The 22,626-nt window shown below is 44.4% G+C and overlaps 1 protein-coding gene across 8 annotated transcripts in view; it reads left to right on the forward strand.

The window, feature by feature from the left end:
* Nucleotides 1–22,626, forward strand: part of LOC138757507 (RELT-like protein 1) — a 279,768-nt gene that overhangs the window by 100,723 nt on the left and 156,419 nt on the right. Inside the window, exon 1 of one of the 8 annotated variants that reach the window (XM_069924979.1) lies at nt 15,806–15,870. The exons of 6 other annotated variants lie outside the window; for them this stretch is intronic. In XM_069924979.1, coding sequence (XP_069781080.1) covers nt 15,858–15,870 — 13 coding nt within the window. In that variant the 5' untranslated portion in view covers nt 15,806–15,857. One more of the 8 variants, XM_069924974.1, reaches the window with a different exon arrangement.

Here is a 22,626-nt window from a genome sequence, read left to right on the forward strand (position 1 = left end):
ATTTTATTTTTTTGTCTGCCAATTCTCTCTTTTTCTTTATATCATCCCTTTTCACTAGTTCCTTTTCTGTACTTGCTATCTCCCTTTCCAGCTGCTCTATTTCCTGATTGTATTCCTTTTTCATCTTAGTTACATAGTTTATTATCTGTCCTCTAATTAAGGCTTTCATTGCATCCCATAGTATAAATTTATCTTTAACAGATTCTGTGTTTATTTCAAAATATGTTTTAATTTGGTGATCAAAAAACTCTCTAAATATCTGCTTTGGGTTTAACCTCCATCTATATGTTCTTGGTAGGATGTCCTCCAATTCTATTTCTAGTAGCAGGGTGAATGATCAGAAAGTAGTCTAGCTTTATACTCAGTTTTCCTGATTCTCCTTTGAGTATGAGCCGACAACAAAAAAATATCAAACCTTGAGTATGTTTTATGCCTACTCGAGTAATATGAACATTCCTTCTCTTTTGGGTGCTGTCTCCTCCATATATCCATAAGTTTAATTTCCTGCATATATTTAACCATAAATTTGGCTACTTTATTCTTTTTGCTGGTCTTCTGTCAAGTTTTATCCAACATTGGGTCCAAATTAAGGTTAAAATCCCCTCCTATCAATATATTTCCTTGAGTGTCTGCAATCTTCAAAAAAATATCCTGCATAAACTTTTGATTCTCCTCTTTAGGCACATATATATTGAGCAAATTCCAAAAATCTGAGTATATCTGAAACTTTATCATTACATCCCTTCCCCATGGGTCTGCTATTTTCTCCTCTATCTTGATTGGTACATTTTTGTTAACTAATATGGCATCACCTCTAGCTTTTGAATTATAGGATGCTGCTGCTACGTGTCCTACCCAGTCTCTCTTCAATTTGTTATGTTGCACTTCAGTTAGATGTTTCCTCCACAAATGCTATATCTATTTTTTTTTCAGTAAATTTATTAGCCTCTTCCTTTTAATTTGGTTATGTATTCCATTAATGTTTATAGTCATATAGTTCAACGTGACCATCTTATATCTTTGTTTTCACCTCTTTTCCACCTCCTCGCCACCTTCATCCCGTTTTCCATTATTGATTTTTAAGTTTTCCTTTTTAATCTCAATATATGACAACACACTTAAAACATAAAATACCCCAACAATCCACACAACCAATAACATTTTAATCCCAAATGAATCCTCCCCCTCCTTGGGTTGCCCCTTATCCTTTTCCATTTGGTTTGCGATCTTACTCGTAAGCGTCAACTGATTTCGCAGTGACAGTTATTCTCTTTCCCCCCCCCAACCCCCCCAGAAAACACTGTTTTTTTCGATACATATAACAAAGCTCTTTTTTTCCCCTCTTCCTTCCCTCCTCTCCTTTCTCTTTTCCATCTTTAGATCTTTATATATACATTATTTTTACTTTGTATTATTACATCTTTTTGTATATTTTATTGCTGGTCTTCTTTCTTGTCACTCCTCTTCATCTCTTCTGTCCTGCAATATTCTGCAAATTCTTGTGCTTTCTTTGTATCCAAGAATAGCCTATTCTGTTCCCCAGGTATAAATACTTTAAGTACAGCTGGATGTCTTAACATAAATTTATAGCCTTTCTTCCATAAAATCGTTTTCACCATATTAAACTCCTTCCTCTTCCTTACGAGTTCAAAACTTATGTCTGGGTAAAAAAAATATTTTTTTTGTCCCTTATATTCCAATGGCTTATTGTCTTCTCTAACTTTATTCCTTGACCGCTCCTGTATATTCTCTCTTGTTGTATATCTTAAAAGATTTATTAAGATGGATCTCAGTTTTTGATGTGGCTGCGGTTTTGGTATGAGTGCTCTATGTGCCCTTTCTAATTCTAATTTTTCATGTAAATCTGTTGTTCCCAACAGCTTCGGGATCCATCCTTTTATAAATTCCTTAATATCTGAGCCTTCTTCACCCTCCTTCAGGTCCACTATTTTTAGTTGTTTCACCTACTATAGTTTTCTAACATATCAATTTTCTGGGATAACAACTCGTGTCTCCTTAATTTTTTTCTCACTTTCTTCCAATTTTTCTCTTAAATCATTTATTTCCATTTCTACAGCAGTTTCCTGTTCCTTCACATTTTCGACTCTTTTCCCTATTTTTGTCATTTTATCTCTGCTCTTTTCATTTTTCTTTTAATTGCACTAAATTCTAATGATAACCATTCTTTTAATGACCTCATTTGTTCTTTAAAAAAGGCTTCATCGATATTCTGACCATCTGCTTTACCTTCTTTTTTTCTGTGAACCTCTTGGCCTTCTTCCTCCTCTTCTGTGTCTGTACCTGTGTTTGTATCTTCTTTTCTTTGCATCTGTGTCTCTTCATTTCTTTCTGATAAGCTACTTCTGTGTCTTTGTCTGGCCTCCTGTTGCTGGCCCTCTTGCTGTTGTGCCTCCAGTCACAGGCTGACTGTCTGCTGGGCCTCCTGCTGTAGATCGTCTCGTTGTCAATCACCCCGTCGCCTTTCTCCCTCTTCTGGCCTTACAGATTTGTTCCTCCAATTCACGCTCCCCATAAGCATTACTATAATGCATTACTATATCCCCATAATACACTCCTATAAGTATTACTTTGCCTTTCCCATTTTACAGTTTCACCCAGATAGCCTGCCGAGATGAGCCCTCTACTCTATCCTGACAAAGTACCACAATATTATTTTCTCTGACAAGAAATGCAACACCTCCACCTCTTGTTCCTCCCTTTCTATCACACCTGAAGCAATGAAATCCAGGAATATTTAATTGCCAATCACACCCCTCCTGCAACCACATCTCACTAATAGCTACAACATCATATTTCTAAGTACTAATCCATGTTTTAAGATCATCTACCTTTCTTACAATGCTCCTAGCATAAACACATTTAAGATCTTGTCCACCTATAACTTTCTGCTTATCATTAACAGTGTCAACAACCTTACTATGTCCTTTTCCTTCCATCTATTCCTACACTTTGGTTCCCCCTCCCCCTTCTTATCTAGTTTAAATGCACATGTGTCTCTCTACCAAACCTACCTACTAACAGACACAAACAAAGCAATAAAAACAAATCAAGGACATTGAATGCTCTTAATCACTCAAAATCACAACTCCCAATAGTACAGTGAGGATTAAAATAATCTTAAAACAGCCCTTCCCCAACAAACAGGCATGGCACACTGATTTACAAAGGTATACAAATCTAGCTACAAATTACAATGTGTAAGATACAAGTCTCTGGTATGTATACCACAAATAGCCCTCATTCTTTATTGATGTATACCTTAAAATTGTTTCTGCTGCATCGCCCATGGCTCACAACCTGCAGTGGACACCTGACAAATGGTCTTCTAGTGCCACATGGGGCTCACAACCTGAAGTGGAGCTGAGGGATGGTCTCAAGGGAGAAAGAGATTGAGTTGGTCCACATGGTGGAGTTTATACTGCAGCTGGCTGGGAGGGCCAACTATGATGTCCCCATGTGAAGTGGCTTTATTGATAGAGGTCTACAAGTGTCTGAGAGGCATAGATAAGATAGATAGCCAATGCTATCTAGCATCACCAGAGAACATCTGAACAAAGTGAAGGGAGGAACGTTTAGGGTAGACTTTTTTTTTACATAGAGACTTGTGGATGCCTGGAATGCCTCGCCGGAGGTGGTTGTGGCAGCTGAAACATTAGGGGCATTTAAGAGACTCTTAGTCAGGCACATGGATGAAAGAGAGTTATGAGGCAGGGAGGGTTTCCTTTTTTTGGTAGGAATATATAGGTCGGTACAACATCGAGGGCTGAAGGGCTGTACTGTGCTATGTATAATGTTACGAGCCCAAAGGACCCCAAAACCCAGCAACAATAGACATTCACCAAGACAAGTAGTTATTTAAACAAAAGTTGTTTTTAATTATGAAACATGAAAACAGAATTAAACTTTAACTTATCTCTATACTTAACTAACCCAAATTAACCCCTTCTAATTCTAAGCGCACATGTATAATATGTGTGTAAATTTAAGAAAAGTTCTTTGGTTCACAGTTCAATCTCACTTCTTCTTCCAAGTTCTCTGGTTGCAGGCAAATCTTATACTGTGCACAGAATTTAATGTGTATAAAGTTAACCAGGCTTTGGTGCTCAAAAGGTAAATGTTTACTGGTCAGCAAGGTTCTTGTAGGGTTTGCAGAGAGAGAATTGTTATTCCAGGATTTCCACAACTGAGGTACTACCATTGATTAATGATGAAACATCCCCCATCAGGGTTCTCCAGATGATAATCTCTTTCGTTCAGGCTAACATGGATTTCCTTTCTGTTCCCCTTATTCCAAGAGAAACATCAGACAGATAGCACTCCCAGCCATCCACCATTCTGGAACTTTCTGTTTCCCACCAGCTTTTCCTGGTTTGTTTCATCTGTGACTGTTCAGTCTCTTTCAGTGTCACACCCACACAACTGGCTGAGAGAGCTTGATGAGCTTATCTTCTCTCCCTCTCTCTCTCCAAATGCCAACTGCTAGAAAGCCCATGTGACTCTCACACTTGCAAAATACCCCACCTTCTTCAGCAAACAAAAGGAATTATCCTTTTGCTCCCATCTGTTGTCTTAGATAAACAAACCCCAGGAGTAACCTTTCTGTGAGCACTCTGTAGGTACTTGCAAACACCCAGTTTGTCACCTCCAAGACAATGGTATATTCATTTCATGACATCATTTCAATTAGCACCTACTTGTGAAATGTGCACAGCGTTCTCCATAGTTTTTTCAATGTTCCTGAATATGAATTCTTCAGTCTTTCAAATAAGATCTGTTTTCAAATGTGTGTATATATGTAACCTACTGTAATATTATCAAATTCCTCCCAATATTTATCCATTACAACAATCATGTCATTTCTATAATGTAGCAACCGGAATTATATATAGTACTCCAAGTATAGTCAAACCCAGCCATTCACCACCTTTTTTTCAGCTATGGCCCCCTAGAATACTGCTAAAATTTATGGGGCCCATTCTCTTAGAAGCAGAAAAGTTTTGGCTTTTTTAAATATATTTAATACTTCACTGTGAACCATGTTAATACCAATATATACAAATATACATCATTAAAATATACACAGTGACATTTTAATTTCCACCCTTCCTCCCACCGACCCCACCCCCTATAACTTAAAGCAAGAATGAGAGAAAGAACAAAAATAAATAAACAATAGAAGAACACAAAAGAAAAGAAAGAAAAAGAAATCATGTCATCCAAAATTTCATATTAAATATTTTTGTACTTGTATCTTATAAGAGATGGAGGTCTGAAATTGGCAGTTTCTAATATATTCTATGTACGGTTCCCAAATTTGTTCAAATAAAGTATATTTGTCTTTTAGATTGTAGGCATTTTTTTCTAATGGAATACACTTGTTCATTTATATGTATCATTGTTATATTTTTAAGGTTGCCTCCATTTTCCAAGTTATCATTATGCACTTTTTTGAGCCCTGTCTAATTTTAGGCCTGACTCTTTGTCTTTTACGCTGTTTAACAGGAAGATTTTTGGATCTTTTGGTATCCTATTTAATATTAGGTTTAAATCCTCCACAAAAGATTTCACTTTTTTACATGTCTCATGCACATCAAATATTCTTGCAGCAGCGTAGCTGTTGGTTTTCTTCACCATTTCTATCACTTTCAACTTAAAGCTCGCTTCCTAGTTTCATTGCAATGCTGCATTATGTCAATGGACCTTCCATGGATCTCCAGCCAATGCCCAGAAGTTCAATCCATGGCTCCACACATAGATTACCATACTGATCCATAAAGGTACCTGCAACTTCAGAGTTAGAAACATGGAGGAACATAAAAATCTTAAAGTGCATGGAGCAAGAAAGCATTGTACAATGTATATGACAATTCTTCTTTGGCTTGGCTTCGCGGACGAAGATTTATGGAGGGGTAATGTCCACGTCAGCTGCAGGCTCGTTTGTGGCTGACAAGTTCGATGCGGGACAGGCAGACACGGTTGCAGCGGTTGCAAGGGAAAATTGGTGGGTTGCGGTTGGATGTTGGGTTTTTCCTCCTTTGTCTTTTGTCAGTGAGGTGGGCTCTGCGGTCTTCTTCAAAGGAGGTTGCTGCCCGCCGAACTGTGAGGCGCTAAGATGTGCGGTTTGAGGCGATATTAGCCCACTGGCGGTGGTCAATGTGACAGGCACCAAGAGCTTTCTTTAGGCAGTCCTTGTACCTCTTCTTTGGTGCACCTCTGTCTCGGTGGCCAGTGGAGAGCTCGCCATATAACATGATCTTGGGAAGGCGATGGTCCTCCATACTGGAGACGTGACCTATATAGTGGAAGATTTAAAAAAAAGATTTTAAATACCAACCAAGTCACCTGTATGGATACTAAAATGTAAGGATTTTCAGGTGTTTGGAAAATAACAGTGATATTGGAAAAATTAAACCAAAAGGATCAAATGCGCAGAGGCAACTTGGATGCAAAATTGGCCATGTCCTGAAGGCACAGTATTGGTGCACACTTTATAGTGTAGGATGTTATATGTGGATTGTGAAGGATCATGTGACCTCCCTGTCTGAAATCTAGCTAGAAGTCGCATCACCTACCAATCAAGGCTAACTGCTCGCTCATTAGTGCACACCTTACCATTGGCTCATTTGAATGATGCAGCCTCATTATTGGCCAGACGCCCAGCTCAAAACCATATAAATTCTATCACGTGCTACACTTGGCTCTGTCTGCTCCTTGTTCCTGACTATGAACACTGCTACATGCCAGGTCAATTAACTGTGGATATCGCTGGAGGTGTCGTTGGTAAGGTGTGCACCATAGAGTGGGAACATTGAATTGTTTAGCAGTACTTATCACATTTCCGCTCTGACATTGGTACAGGGAACCAGGAGTGTGCATTAAAGTCCCTGTCTTGTGAGAGTGTGCTACTAGCCATATATTATTTAACACTGAGCCACACCCCAAGGTACAGGGATCGGGAGTGTCTGATGAAGTCCCTGTCTGTGAGTGTGTACACATGTGGGAGAGTGTGGTAGGGTAAGCAGCCACTGGTAACGATGATCCTTGCGCCCGATGTGCCTGCTTACACTGTTAAGAGTATTTAACTCTCATACCGAGAGGTGGCCTCCGGTATCTGAGTCCAACCTGGATCCAATGTGAATGCCTATATAGTTATTGAGTAGTTTGAGTGATTAAGTACTGTTTGATGTCTTCCCCTGTTTGATTCCCATGTGTACAATAAAGTTACCTTTGGTTGTGACTCTTGTGTTTAGACATGTCTCTCTGTGAATCCACTGAACCTGATACTATTCACAGCACAACAGAGGGATAGACTTAATGGCATTCCCTCAGACTTGCATTTAGAACACTGGTCTTTTAGATATACATTAAAAGCATGGATTTGGATATAGACAACATATATTTATGGTCTGCCAATTATATGAAATACAGTAAATGAGGCTGAAGTAATAAAAATAGGATATATCCTGAAGGTAAACTTGCAGATTGTTAAAGGAAGAATGCAAGTCAGTGTATTTTTGTCCTATTCCACGCCGGAGCTTGTCTGTGTTACAGATGGAAAATATGAGAATCCAGTAATAGGATCCTTACGGTTACTCACACGAGATCATGGTTCTGTAATCATTAAGTGATCATGCAGGTACAGTGACATTGGAAGTAACTGATTAACATACTCTCTCACCTTGTGATGGGGTCGTACGTGGAGCAACGTGGCCTCCCTGCTTGTCTTGAATGTGCGTATTGTTGGTGGTCATGTGTCCTCCCTGTCCGAAACTTATTTGAATGTCACATCACCTGTCAATCAGAGGCCACCCACCAGTGCACACCTTGCCACTGGCTAATTTAAATCACCTAGGGTCATCGTTGGCTAGAGGCACAGATTAGCACTGTATATAACACCTGGGCAGAGCACATTCTTTCTGCTTTGAGTTCCAAGCCCTGGACACCGATCCACACCAGGTCGCTACTGCAGACATCACTGGAAGTGTCGAGGGTAAGGTATGCACTGTATTGAAGCTGAGCTATAGTATTGCGAGAGATCAATGGTTGCAGAGAGCCACACCCCCGATGGTACAGGGAACCAGGTGTGTGAAAGAATTCCTGTTTGTAATGTGTGCACTCAAGTGTGTGAGTGTATGAGTATAGATTCATTTGTCAGAGTCCAAACTCAGTCTGAGATGAATGTATATATCATTACTTAAGTGAAATAGTAATTGAGTACCATTTAAAATTCCCTCATTTGTCTCCAGTGTATTAATTAAAGTTATGTGTGATTGTAACACTTGTGAACCCATCAACCCTGATACTCTTCCCAACACGACAATTAGCACTGGACTCACGTCTATTGTCTATTGAGTCTTAACCATGTGCAAGTGGGAGATCATACTAACAATGTGGAAGATCATATTAGCTAGTGTGTGTGTGTGTGTGTGTGTGTGTGTGTGTGTGTGTGTGTGTGTGTGTGAGAGTGTGGGGCGTGCTGTTGGGTGCTTGTGTGATTGTGTATCTGTTCACCAACGGGGTCAGCAGGAAGTGACCCACAAATAGGAGAGGGACCCTGGGGTCGGATTACAAAATCCCCAGGTGGACTGATGACTATCAGGGGTTCAACCATTTGGTCAACTGGTTGGACCCCCATGGAGGAATGTCCCTGGTGTCCATACTTAGGTGCCAGTTAGGTATCACATATGAGTTAAGTAGTCAGGGAATCCACAAAGGTGAATGGATAGATTCCCTAACAATCCAGCGCAGGTCCCTGCGAGAGACACCGGATGTTGCCAGGGCATGCACAGCCACTTAGAAACTAAGTACACTGAAACTGTCTGCTAGCTGGTCAAAGCACAGCAGCTTCAGGCAGCCCACCCATTCAGCTGTCAGGTTGACCCTGTTAAGATCAGGGGGATCATTATATGCGGGGAGGAGAGTGATGCATGGTCAGGAGATGAGGATGCATAGCTGGGTGATGATGACTTTGCAGAGGCCGAGTCCAATTATGCATTCGGCATCCCCCACGTCCCGGAGACTTTGCAAGCATGGTCAGTGATCACACAGTCCCAAACCCACCATAAAGGCTCCCGTCAGCTTTCCACAATGAGGAGAGAATGGTGAGGGTCCGAGTGGATAGTACAATGACATAGAGAAGGAGATTCTTCCAAGGAATTAGTTGCACTGGTGGACAGATACTGCCAACGGTGGGGTGAGCATCTAGCTGCCTGGCTACTCTGGTTGTGGGATGAAGGGGCTCCCTCATATCTATCTGTTCCATCAAGAGGCTAGCACTTTGGGTAGTCTGCCCACATAGAACTCAGTTAACAATTCCCTGTGAGTGCCTCCTGAAGGAACTGGGAAGTGACTGGGAAGTGACTGTGGTGCTGTTAGAATGGGACCCGATGTGCCAACCACAGTGGCACAACATTAGTGAGGTGTAATGGAAGATTAAAACTGTATTTTTTACTTTTGCAGCCTTTGCTTCTGCAAGGCTGAGAACCTGCTTGTTTTTTAGAATCAGTAGACATTATCTAATTTACACCATGAGGCCCAGAGATGCAGTTGTCTTTTGTTGGTCGCAGCCTGTCAGTAGACCTTGCAGATAATTAAATCATTTGTTCAAAGAGATAAGATCTGAAGTAAACAACTTTTGGGTAATATAAGTCATGGTCCCACTGCTGAAGTTTGAGGCTCTCCAAGAGGTGGCAACGTCTCTCAGCAAGAAGAAGAACTTCAAGATTCTAACCAATGTCCCGGTCCGGGGAGGTGGAGAAGCTGCTACCGGCGCCCAGACAACCTACTACAAGTGTGCAGTCGTCGCCTCGCTTTGGCAGTTGGGACCAGTCCAGGCATTGATAAGTAGAATTGGGAAGGGCTTGCATGTTGTAGTGTGAATTCAGCTTTAGATTTAGTAATAAAGACTTGTTTAAACTGAACTGCTCTCGGAGTGTGTGTCTATTTTCTTTTGGTAGCTCAAACACTGTGACCAATCTCACAAAGTGAGAGGTACAAGTTTACCCAAGACATAAGGGCACAAGGATCATCAGGAAATGGGCCCTTAATACCAACCTTGATGGTGGGGCTCCTAGGTGCAACTTCCCTGAGGACTGCCTTGGTGGGGAACCGAGTCATCACAATCGGGCCTGACCTCAGAGGGTCTTATCAAGGGTCTTGCCAGGTGGAGGCAAATCATGATAAAAGTAGGGATGGTGAGGGCACATTCTCTCTGTCTCAGAGGGACATGTCTTATGCCCTAGCACATGCTGGGATAGATCGTGCCAACTTGCAAGGCATCTCCACCGCTGCTATATCTGCCATGTGGCAGCAATACCTTGGAGAAAACTGATGCAAACCTGCACCGCCCACCCTGCTGCTCAAAGCACCCACCACTTCGCAGCATTCTGCTCCACCCCCCCATCTGAGGTGGTCCCTGCTGCCCTCATGGCAGAGAGAATCTCCCTGATGGAAATGTCCAACAAAGGCATCCTGTTGCGCCAAACATTCCCTGCTGTGTGGAACAATGCGGTCCCTGCTCCATAGGATGGAGGCTAGGGACCACAGTGGATCAGCTCAACAGTACTGTCCCACCTTAGTGACCCAAGGCCATTTATCCCAGTGGCTGTCCACTGGGAGAAAGGAAATACCAAGTGCTGGATGGTGCTGATCAACACAGGAGACAGAGCATACCCAGAAATCTCGAGTGGTGGAGACTCCCAAAGTTAATATAGAGGGGCTAGGGGGTTCCACCCTCTCTGAAAGAAAGGTTACTTTCCACATCTCCATTGGCAATGAGCATCCCTGTCCTGTCCCGCACGTAGAAGCAGCTTTCGCCAAGTACATTCTTGGAATGAATGTATTCAAGGGGCAGTCATTGTGAACCAGTATGGGAAAATTTACATTTGGGATTGCCCAGGCAACCACTATCATTGGGGCAGAATGATGAACTCCCTTTGTCATTCGCCCTCCCTCCCAGGTAGTCTGCACCCATCAGTATTGGGTGTCGTGGGAGCAATGAGGAGATTGTGAAAGCAATTTATGCCCTCTTCCATGAGGGGTGATAAGACCGGGCATGTCCCCCTACAACAGCTAAATCTGGCCCATCCATAAGCAAAACAACATATAGCAAATGACTATTGATTATCAGAAATTGATGTTCTCACTGAGGCCATTCCCAATGAGGTCACATTGGTGTAGAATATTGCGGGCAGGGACAACAAACCCTGGTAGGCTGCGGTTGACCTCGCCAATGCATTCTTTCCCATCTCCTTAACCTCTGACTCCCAGCATCAGTTTTCCTTCACCTGAGGGTGGCATGCAATACACCTTTTGCCACCTACTCCAGGGCTATGTCTACCATCTCACCCTCTGCCATGGAATAGCCTGCGATTTTAAAAATATTGCCCTCCCCCCATATCAATATAAACCTAGACACTGAACTTAGTAAATGAAATTAGTTATTGTGTGTCCTTGAAGATGAACATAGTGTTTTGTTTTGTATTATGACAGCTTAATTAATTACCAAAAATTTGTTCTTACAGACTAAAATTTTCTTTGTGGGTGGGTGGTTTTATGGACCACGGACTGACCTTTTGGACCGTGGACTGTCATTGTAAAGGATGGATTTCTGCTAAGAACTCTATGCTACTTGTGGTAGAGCTGAATACTGACTCACCAATTGCTTGGAACTTTTGAAAACTCAGGGAGAATCCATCTGTGAAGCAGAGAGCGGCAATTGGAGTGGCAAAGAGGAGCTGGAGAGCTGTGTGAAATGCACAAGCCTCATAAGTGAGGATTCGTAAATTTACTACATCACAACATCAGTCATTTCTCTCTCCAATGTTCAATATGACATCCTTTGTTATCAGTTAAAAAAATTAACTTGGACATTGAACTTTGAGATTGAATTCTGTGGACTATTTTTCTGGACTTACTTACTTGACCTGGGATTTTTACTTTTTGAATATTGGGCACAAACTGTAATGATCTGGGTTTTTCACATACACACTGTTTATAAATATATAACTGTACAGATACTTATAGTGGGGTTAATTGTGTTAAGACATTACATTAATGGTCATTAATAAATATAGTAAAAAAATTAACCCTTCTGATGTTGGTTTGAAACGTATAAGGTAGCACTGACAATAAAATCAACAATGGGCACGGTGCATATCTAAACCGACTCATGGGCTGTGGCCTATGGGATGATGGTATGATGCCTCACAGGCACAAGATGGGGTGGGAGATCCACAATTGTCCGATATAGCGTCAGCAGCACTGGAGGTACATCTGGGAGCAGGCTTAGCAGAGGGTGCTCACAATCCACCACGTGGATGCTCACACTAACAGGGTTACAGCGGAGGCCATTCACAATGCCACTGTGGGCAGCATAACTCAAATCTTCAAGGCCTCCATCCACTCCAACAAGGTAAACTCCAGTGCCCTCGTAACACGGGCTCTGGGGTGCGACAAGACACGATGGTTGGCAGAGGGCTAAGTGGTGGCTTTAACCCAGGATCTTGTGCAGACAGCAGTAGATAATTGCCCATATTGCCCAGGTTAAACTACAGGGCAGGCCGATGGGGACATTGGGGCACACTTAGTGTGGCATGGGATTGGGCCAAGTCTGCTAAATAGACTATGTTGGCTCTCTTCCACGCCAAAAGCAAAAAAGCATATACTGAAGATGGTGGATTCCTACTTTGGTGTCCTGGTGACAGTGCCCTTTGAGTGGGCCAACCAGAACACCATTTGGTGGCTGAAATACCTCTCCTCCATTTATGGAACACCATGGGAAGTACAATCTGATCAGGCCTCACATTTTAAGATACAAAACTGGGCGACAGAGGCTGGTATCTTATGACTGTTGCACATCCCCTACCATCCACAAGCATCAGGGTTAATAGAGCACATGAATAGTCTCCTCAAGCAAAAGATACACACGCTGACACCTGACAACACACTCAAGGGGTGGCTCAGTGTGCTGCAAAAAGCGGTGGACTATCTCAATTTCCGCCTCACTGCACAGTGGGGTGTTCGTGGACATTTGGCCACATCGGTCGGTACATCAAAATTTGGATGAGGTTAGCCTTCATGACCCTGAGGAGTCTGGTAGGATATGGGTGCAACAGCTACAAAGTCTGCCCAGAAAGGGGGAGGTTGTCATTTGGAGACCAGGAAACACTCGGTGGGATGCGTTCTCAGGAGAAGCAGCATTAATATACTATCACACTGCAAAACTCTCCAAGAAGGAGTGAAAATTTTCACCCTCCCTGCAGGGCAAAGACCACTCGACAGTATGAAAGACCACCCTGCAGGACAAAGATCACCTTAGCACAACATACAGCTGCAATTCCCTACACTGGTCTTCACAGCCTTCCTGCAATCACACTGTTATGGCAACCAGCAAGAAACACTTGTTATTTATGCAAAGAATTCTCAGCAAGACAGGCAAGAGGTATTGCCATGGAAATCTAAATCTGAACATTGGACATTCCATTGCATCTTTTGCAGATTTTGTAATGAACCTTTTGTTTTTTTTTCATTTTTAATCACCCTGAGCTGTAGTAATAATGTCTTTAAACACACTTAGGAATTGGGGTTACAGTTCATTGTTTCAAAGTTACAGTTTATAAGTAAAGTGTCATAGATCAAACGCTAGAAAGAAACATATATATTATGTTTCACTTGATAATGAGTGTCGCCCAACCCTCCCATTAACAGAAACAAATACTTCCTGGGCTGGGGGCTTCAGAAGCTTTTTATCTGAAATCACAAATTGGCTAACTTTCAGTTCTGATTCCTCCTGGCTATCGTTACTGGGATCCAACACAGGCACTTGTGGCACCCATTTAAAGAGAACACGTGCAGGAATGGAATCTTGGTGTCAGACGACAGCCCACGAAAATGGAGAAATCTGGGTACACCCTGGATAGACATCTGCGGCCAGCCACCCGCTTCACCATGGGACAGCATGGCGACAGCCATCTGGGCGCTGTGCTTAGGGAGTGCCTAAGCGTGAAGCCAAGGCACGGGATACGCAAGCCAAGAGAGGGCTCTAGCATCTGATGGATGCCTTGGTGGCAAGGGTGCTCCCATTTGCCAGACAAGCCAGAGAAACCATGCATGCGAGTCGGTGACCAAACAAATTTATTTCTCTACCCTCCCCTCTGACTCTGTGGAGCACCTTCCACAGCACCCTGCTCCATCAGAAACACAGCGACTCTGTTTGGTTGGGTGGTGGACGTAGTTGGTGAGGTGCTGTCATTGAATTTGACAGCATAGGGAAGGCATTTATATTGATCCACTTGATTGGCATTGCTTTTTTTAAACACTTTTTTGGATTGAAATCCTTTATTTTTAGCACATAAAACATGTAACCATCTTCTTTAATGTTCTCTGAAAAGTCTTTAAGTGATGTTCTATGTGGTTGACTTTTTTTAGTTATAACATGTACATCGAGATATTGATTGTCTTTGCAGTGATTGCAGAGTAATGTGACTTCCGAGGGGTGGAATGTTGTGTGTGGAGAAAACCTCCCTGCCTGTCTGGTATGCGTGTATTGTGGGTGGTCACGTGTCCTCCCGGTCTGAAACTTATTAGGAAGTCACATCACCTGGGTTGGACCCTGGCACACTTTGCCGTTGGCTAATTTAAATCACCTAGGTTCATCACTGGTTTGCACCTTATATAACACCAATGCACAGCACATAAGAGTCCTATTTGTAGTGTATGGACTCAAGTTTGTGAGCGTATTCTACTATCGAAGTCCAAAATGAATGTCTATATCGTTGCTTAATTGAAATAGTAATCGAGTACTGTTTAACGTTCTCTCCCGTTGCGTGATTGTAGCGCTCTTGTCCAGGCTGGTCTCTCTGTGAACCCACCGAACCTGATGTTTCTTCTCAACACGGCAGATGGTCAAACAGTCATAGCTGAAACCCTGTATTGGATGAAGATGATGTCTAAATAAATACACAAATGCTTTGCTTTGGACAACCGGGGAGGTGTGTGAAAGAGTGATAGCATAAGAACAAGAAAGGACATATACGGTGGTTACAAAAAATGTATCACTGGCTGGACGTATGTGAAGTAAAATGAAATGGACATAATTGTGAAATTAAACACGGTTAAGTGTCTGAATGAAATGCTTCAATTCAAAATAAGGAAATCCAGTAAGCTATGAACACTATGTAAAAATGACGGGATACACTTAAACACATGGAACAGAAAACCAACACATCTGGAAATTCTGGAGGGTGCAGTTAAAGTACAGGGTCTTTAAAAAAAAGTCACGAAGCAGGACATTATCAGCGACGAGCAGCTTCAATAAAGTGGAGATACTGGGGGGGGGGGGCATTTCGCGAGCTGAAGAGATTTGATCCAGACGTATTAATCGCGTCCAAAAAGGGTAAATTGTTTCTGAAGGCCACTTTGGAAAACAAAAGGAACTGGCAAACAGTGAAGGAAAATATTTACAGGGCATTGGGCTCGGGGTACAAAGACCCACATCGGCGGTCCCTTTCACACATGCCCCAAAGCCTGTGTGGATGGAGACGGAGCTCCCAATCTTTCCCAAAGGAGCTAGAAACGTCCCAGGGAACTTGCCAAGGTTTTCTGCTTCAAGTTCCGCCTGACTTTACGGAGAGAAGCTTTTCCTTCGCCTTCCCCGGGTCTGCTCAGCGTGAAAGTTCGGGACCGAAGCTGCCGATGGTCTTAAAGCCGAAGCCGCTGCGGTTCCTCATTCTTTCCCCGGCTGCTTGTTGCCGCTGACGTCACGCGACGGAGCGGGTCCGGGCGCGGAGGGTGGGGTGCGTGTGGTTTTTGGGGGGAGTCCGGCACTCCCGCGGGGCATGGAGGCGAACGGTGAGTGGGGTGGACAGGCGGTGTTCGCGGCCGGGCGCTCATCGTTGCTTGCGTGTTCCGTGGGTTGTCTTTGGTGGCGGGGATCACGATATTGTCACCGAGTTGCCCGCTGCTCATGGATCGCCCATTTCCACGGGTGACTCCCCGGTCATCTCGCTCGCAAGGTACCGCAGGGCGACGGCGTCTCCGGCTCGCGAGAGGGGGTGGGTGGCTGGTGGTCGGGAGGCTTTTGCGGACTGGAGTTTCTCCGACATTGCCTTTTTACTTGCAAACTTCCCCGTCGGTGTCGGGCGCGGATTTGAGTGGGGAGTCTCCCCTCTCAACCCGGATTTTAACGGGTGCCCCCCTACAAGTGGGAAAACAGCGGTGGAAGCGCCCATCAACCCAGCTCTCGTTTCCTCGGAGACGGTTGCATTTTTGTTCTCGCTCCAGCATTTAGGACACGTGTGATAAAACCCTATAATCAAAACATTTATGGCTGGAATTATGATTGAGGACTGCACCATGAAACTGAACATGATCGTTTCGATTTTGCCGTCCGAGCTTGAATCGCACTGTAATAAGTTGAGGGATTTAAATATTGTTATCGGTCGAGTTCTGCAGCATGGAATCAGCCCCGTTGGCCCTCTTTCCCATGCATAGCAAGCGAGGCCTGTTTGCCCTCGTGACTCTTGTTGGCTCATTCCCTCCCCACCTATTTCTTCTCTGCACTCACAGGAAGTGCAACGTTAACCTTGTATCTTCCAGCTCAGCTCTCCCCCCAACCCCCTTTTAAAATTCAGGGATCTTTATTCTCTTTCCCAGGTAAGTCAGTGATTTGCAGGCACCTCCTCTACTGCATTTGGTGCTTTGACCTGGTGACCAAGTGCAGACTTGAGGAAGAGAATTTGTGCTCTCCTCTGAGGCCATCCAGCGATTATCGCTGGATGCCATAATATCATTTATCCTGCCCACTGTCCTGACGACTTCACTGGGCAGAGTGAGGCCCATCATAAAACAGGAACAACATCTCATATTTTGCCGACAATCCTAGGAACATTGAATGTTCCAGTTTCAGATAATGAGTATCCTTGCTCTTCTGAACTTCTTCTGTTTCACCCCACCCATTCTCATCCCTCTCCCACTTTGGTTCCTTCTTTTCCACTGCTGGATTCTTCCCATCATTATATCAATATTGACACACTTTTCTCTACTAAATACCCACTCCACTTGGTATGACTCCTTCTTCCACCTGACCTATTTGTGTTTTTTTTTTCCTTCTCTCTCATGCTTTATTTGGCAATTGCCAGGTAGCTGTCTCTGTCATCCTTCACTTCTGCCTGGTTCACCAATCCTCAGGTTGCAGTCCAACCCCTCCTATCCTGTCATTATTACCAGCTCTCTCTCCTCTACATTCTAAGTCCTGATGAAGGGTTCCAGCCCAAAATGGTGACCACCTTTTTTCTCATTGATGTTGCTGGACCTGCTGAATTCCTCCAGTAGATGGTATGTAGTCCCATTTGCCGCTGTGTAATCCCATTTGAATTCTAATGATCCTGTTGAAATGCCATTTGAAAGTTACAGTAATCTCTGCTTCTACCACTTCCCCCGGCATTTCTGCACCATTCTGTGTGAAGAAGGTGCCCTGGGTCCCTTTGTGATTTTTTTTTCTATATCTCATTAAATTTATGCCTTCCAGCCTTAGATTTATCTTCTCTGGGATAAGGCAATGAATACTTATTTATACCCATAATGATTCTATAAATGCCTATAAGATTTCCCCTTGGCTTCTTGCTTCCTTGTATTTCAAGCCTCAGACACTTTTAAAGAGAAGCTAGTGAAATGCATGAGGATAAAAAATGTTCCATGAATGATTTAACTGGGTTTGTATACAGTATTCAACCTGGAATATAAAGTGATTACTCATGAAAGTGACAATAGAATGGTTTGTAAATTAAAAAAAAATCTTCTGGGCCTTAAGGGAAAGAAATCTATTATTAACAGATCAAGATACTGGAAAGACACAGCAGGTCAGGCAATATATGCAGAAAGAAACAACCAACACTTCAGGTTGAAGATTCTTTGTCAGGACTGGGAATGTGAGAAAATGGGTTTTAAGTGGTAGAAAAGTTGGGAAAGGAATTGAGAGGAGAATGGGAAAGGCTAGGGTTGTGATAAGAATGCGAAAGGATGGCAAACAAATGTGTGTTGGAGTTGCAGGTCAGGGTATGTTAATGAAGGAACTGTACTGACAATAACCACACCAGCAGTGCGAGTATAAGACAGCTTTAATAAACTAATATGTACACTAAGAGGTCTTGTCTCTGCAAGATGAACCTGGAAGGCTAGACTGTAGCTCTGGACTACTTTATATACAAGGTCACCAGGATCACCCCTGGTGTAATTACATATTACCACATTCAACCCCCCCCTCCAGTACTAGATGGCCATGTGGGCTGGGAATCCTCTTGTATGGGATTAGGTCCTGCCATCAAGTCTAGGGTGGTGGTATTTTGTGGGGCGGGCATACCCAGGGTCCTGATTTCTGAGGTGGGTGGTATAGTCCTTTCTGGGGTGACTCGATGGACGACTGTTCTAGTGACTGCTGCTGCGCTCCTTGTTGATCCATAGACATCTGTGTTTCCTCTGCATTGTTCACACATCTGGCCGGCACGAGATCCCTGGTGGCCACCGAGCCTTCTCTTCCATCTAGGAATATGACGAAAGCGTACTGAGGGTTCTCATGCTTCAACTCCACTTGATCCACAGTGGGTCCACTATGTGGGGTCTGCAGTGCTTCCGGAGGAGAACAGGTCCCAGTGTCATCATCCATTTAGGCAGCACTGTGCCCGTCGTGGCTTTCCTTGTGAAAGAAAAGATACGGTCACGTGGGGTCATGTGAGAGGCAGTCTTTCTTTCTTTGGCTTGGCTTCGCGGACGAAGATTTATGGAGGGGGGTAAAAAGTCCACGTCAGCTGCAGGCTCGTGTAATTACATATTACCACATTCAACCCCCCCCTCCAGTACTAGATGGCCATGTGGGCTGGGAATCCTCTTGTATGGGATTAGGTCCTGCCATCAAGTCTAGGGTGGTGGTATTTTGTGGGGCGGGCATACCCAGGGTCCTGATTTCTGAGGTGGGTGGTATAGTCCTTTCTGGGGTGACTCGATGGACGACTGTTCTAGTGACTGCTGCTGCGCTCCTTGTTGATCCATAGACATCTGTGTTTCCTCTGCATTGTTCACACATCTGGCCGGCACGAGATCCCTGGTGGCCACCGAGCCTTCTCTTCCATCTAGGAATATGACGAAAGCGTACTGAGGGTTCTCATGCCTCAACTCCACTTGATCCACAGTGGGTCCACTATGTGGGGTCTGCAGTGCTTCCGGAGGAGAACAGGTCCCAGTGTCATCATCCATTTAGGCAGCACTGTGCCCGTCGTGGCTTTCCTTGTGAAAGAAAAGATACGGTCACGTGGGGTCATGTGAGAGGCAGTCTTTCTTTCTTTGGCTTGGCTTCGCGGACGAAGATTTATGGAGGGGGGTAAAAAGTCCACGTCAGCTGCAGGCTCGTTTGTGGCTGACAAGTCCGATGCGGGACAGGCAGACACGATTGCAGCGGTTGCAAGGGAAAATTGGTTGGTTGGGGTTGGGTGTTGGGTTTTTCCTCCTTTGCCTTTTGTCAGTGAGGTGGGCTCTGCGGTCTTCTTCAAAGGAGGTTGCTGCCCGCCAAACTGTGAGGCGCCAAGATGCACGGTTTGAGGCGTTATCAGCCCACTGGCGGTGGTCAATGTGGCAGGCACCAAGAGATTTCTTTAGGCAGTCCTTGTACCTTTTCTTTGGTGCACCTCTGTCACGGTGGCCGGTGGAGAGCTCGCCATATAACACGATCTTGGGAAGGCGATGGTCCTCCATTCTGGAGACGTGACCCATCCAGCGCAGCTGGATCTTCAGCAGCGTGGACTCGATGCTGTCGACCTCTGCCATCTCGAGTACTTCGACGTTAGGGGTGTAAGCGCTCCAATGGATGTTGAGGATGGAGCGGAGACAACGCTGGTGGAAGCGTTCTAGGAGCCGTAGGTGGTGCCGGTGGAGGACCCATGATTCGGAGCCGAACAGGAGTGTGGGTATGACAACGGCTCTGTATACGCTTATCTTTGTGAGGTTTTTCAGTTGGTTGTTTTTCCAGACTCTTTTGTGTAGTCTTCCAAAGGCACTATTGGCCTTGGCGAGTCTGTTGTCTATCTCATTGTCGATCCTTGCATCTGATGAAATGGTGCAGCCGAGATAGGTATACTGGTTGACCGTTTTGAGTTTTGTGTGCCCGATGGAGATGAGAGAGGCAGTACACAACAAAGAATGTATAGAGTGTAGGGCTTCTGGCAAGACTTCTTGCCAACTAGTAACAGGCAGGTCTTTTGCTTTTAAAGTCAAGAGGACTGTTTTCCAGATAGTGGCATTTTCCCTTTCGACTTGTCCATTCCCGATGGGATTGTAACATGTAGTGCGGCTGGTAGCAATCCCTCTCTCGTGCAGGTACTGCTGTACTTCTGCGCTCATGAACGCAGCTCCTGTTTGTGGGTATGTAGTTCGGGTACCCAAATATGCTGAAGATGGGTTGGAGGCATTTTATAACAGTAGCTGCTGATACATCAGAACACGGGATTGCGAAGGGAAAACGGAATATTCATCTATTACGTTTAGGAAATAGTCGTTTCTATTATTGGATGAGAGGAGGCCTTTAAAATCGAGGCTGAGGTGCTCAAAAGGTTTGGTAGCTTTTATCAGGGTGGCTTTGTCTGGCCAGTAAAATTGCTGTTTGCATTCCGCACAGATGGGGCAGCCCTTGTTCACTGACCTCACTTCCTCTTCCGAAAATGGGAGGTTTTGGGTTTTAATGAAGTGAAACAGTCTAGCAACCCCCGGGTGGGCCAGCTCATTGTGCAAACTCTGCAACTGGGACGTGTAGTTAAGGATGGTACAAGTGCCTCTGGACAGCACGTCCGGGGGCTCATTGAGTCTCCCGAGTGGTATAGAATGTCGTAGTTAAATGTAGACAATTCTATCCACCAGCGCAGGATTTTGTTGTTCTTAATTCTCCTCCTGTTCTGGTTACCGAACATAAAAGCCACAGACTGTTGGTCCGTAACGAGGGTGAAGTGTTTGCACGCTAGATAATGTCGCCAGTGACTTACTGCTTCCACAGTGTCTTACCTCTGACTCCTGTAGGGTTCGCAAGGAAAAAGGCCACTGGTCATCCGTCTTGGTTCAGGGTGGCTGCCAGAGCCACACTTGAAACGGATCGACTCGTCTATGGACCGCGAGGTAGCTTTAGCGATATGGACCCAAATGTCCCTAAGTGCTCTGGTGACTGCTTGGCACAGTAAGAAAACAGGCTTTTATAAGTGGCAGGCCCTGTCGGCGTAGTTGGGGACCCATTGGGTGTAGTAAACAAACAGTCCCAAACACCTTTTTAGTGCTTTCAGCGTGTATGGCACTGGGAGGTCTAGGAGAGGGCGCATACGGGCTGGGTCTGGGCTGATTTCCTGGTTCTGCACTATGTAGCCCAGGATTGGCAACTTCCTGGTGCTAAAGACACATTTGTCCCTGTTGTATGTTAGGTTCCTTTCCTCGGCTGCCTGGAAGAAGCGTTTTAAATTTGTGTCATGATCCTCCTGAGTGTGGCCACAGATTGTCACATTGTCTAAGTAAGGGAACACCGCTTTCAGTTGGAACTCATCTACTATTTGGTCCATTTCTCTGAAACAGGGACACTCCATTGGTGACACCGAAGGGGAGTCACAGAAATTTGATACAGTCTGCCATCTGCCTCAATTGCCGTGTAAATGCGATCGCTGTTTCTGAGGAATGGATCTGCTGCCTTCAGATCTATGGTAGAGAACACCTTATACTGCGCAATGTTGTTGACCATGTCTGCTATGCATGGCAGGGGGTAGGCATCTAGTTATGTAAATTTGTTGATTGTCTGGCAGTAATCCACTACCATGCGCAGTTTTTCTCCTGACTACTACAACCACCTGGGCTCTCCAGGGGCTGGTGCTCTGCTCTATGATGCCCTCCTGTAGTAGCCTGTGGACCTCTGTCCTAATGAAGGCTATGTCCCTCGGGCTGTACCTCCTGCTCTTTGTGGCTATTGGTGTGCATTCTGGGGTCAAGTGTGTGAACAGCGGAGGGGGTTCTATGTTCAGGACAGACAGGCTGTAGTGTTTCTTCGTAAGGCATAGTGGGGGGTGAGGCCCATTGTGCACTATTGTAATGCTTTCTAACTGGCACTGAAAATCTAACCCCAATAGCACCGGGGCACAGAGGTGAGGGAGTACTAGTAATTTGAACCCTTTGTATTTTGTGCCCTGGACTTCTAGAGTAACCCTGCAAAACTGTTTTACCTCAGCCGCAAGGCTGCTGTCTGCTAACAGGATCCGGTGCTCACTCGGGCGTGTGGGGAGGGCAAGGTGGTTGACTAACCCCTGGTCAATAAAACTTTCAGTGCTTCCACCATCTATTAAGCAATTTACCCTCACATCATTAATTTTGATGCACACAGTGGCATCAGATAAACTGTGTGGACTTGCCTGATCCATGCGTAGGGAAGCAAGTCTGGCATGTCCTTCCATCCGATAGTACTCGGTGTCATATTCATCTCCTGAAGACTGTGTCCTCTGCTCTGTAGCATTTGTCCAAGATGCCCAGCTGCACATAGTATTCTTCTTTTGTTTGTCTGTGGAGAAAGAAGAGCTTTCTCACCTCTCATTAGCA

The sequence above is a fragment of the Narcine bancroftii genome, chromosome 3 (assembly GCF_036971445.1).
Source record: "Narcine bancroftii isolate sNarBan1 chromosome 3, sNarBan1.hap1, whole genome shotgun sequence".
NCBI lineage: Eukaryota > Metazoa > Chordata > Chondrichthyes > Torpediniformes > Narcinidae > Narcine > Narcine bancroftii.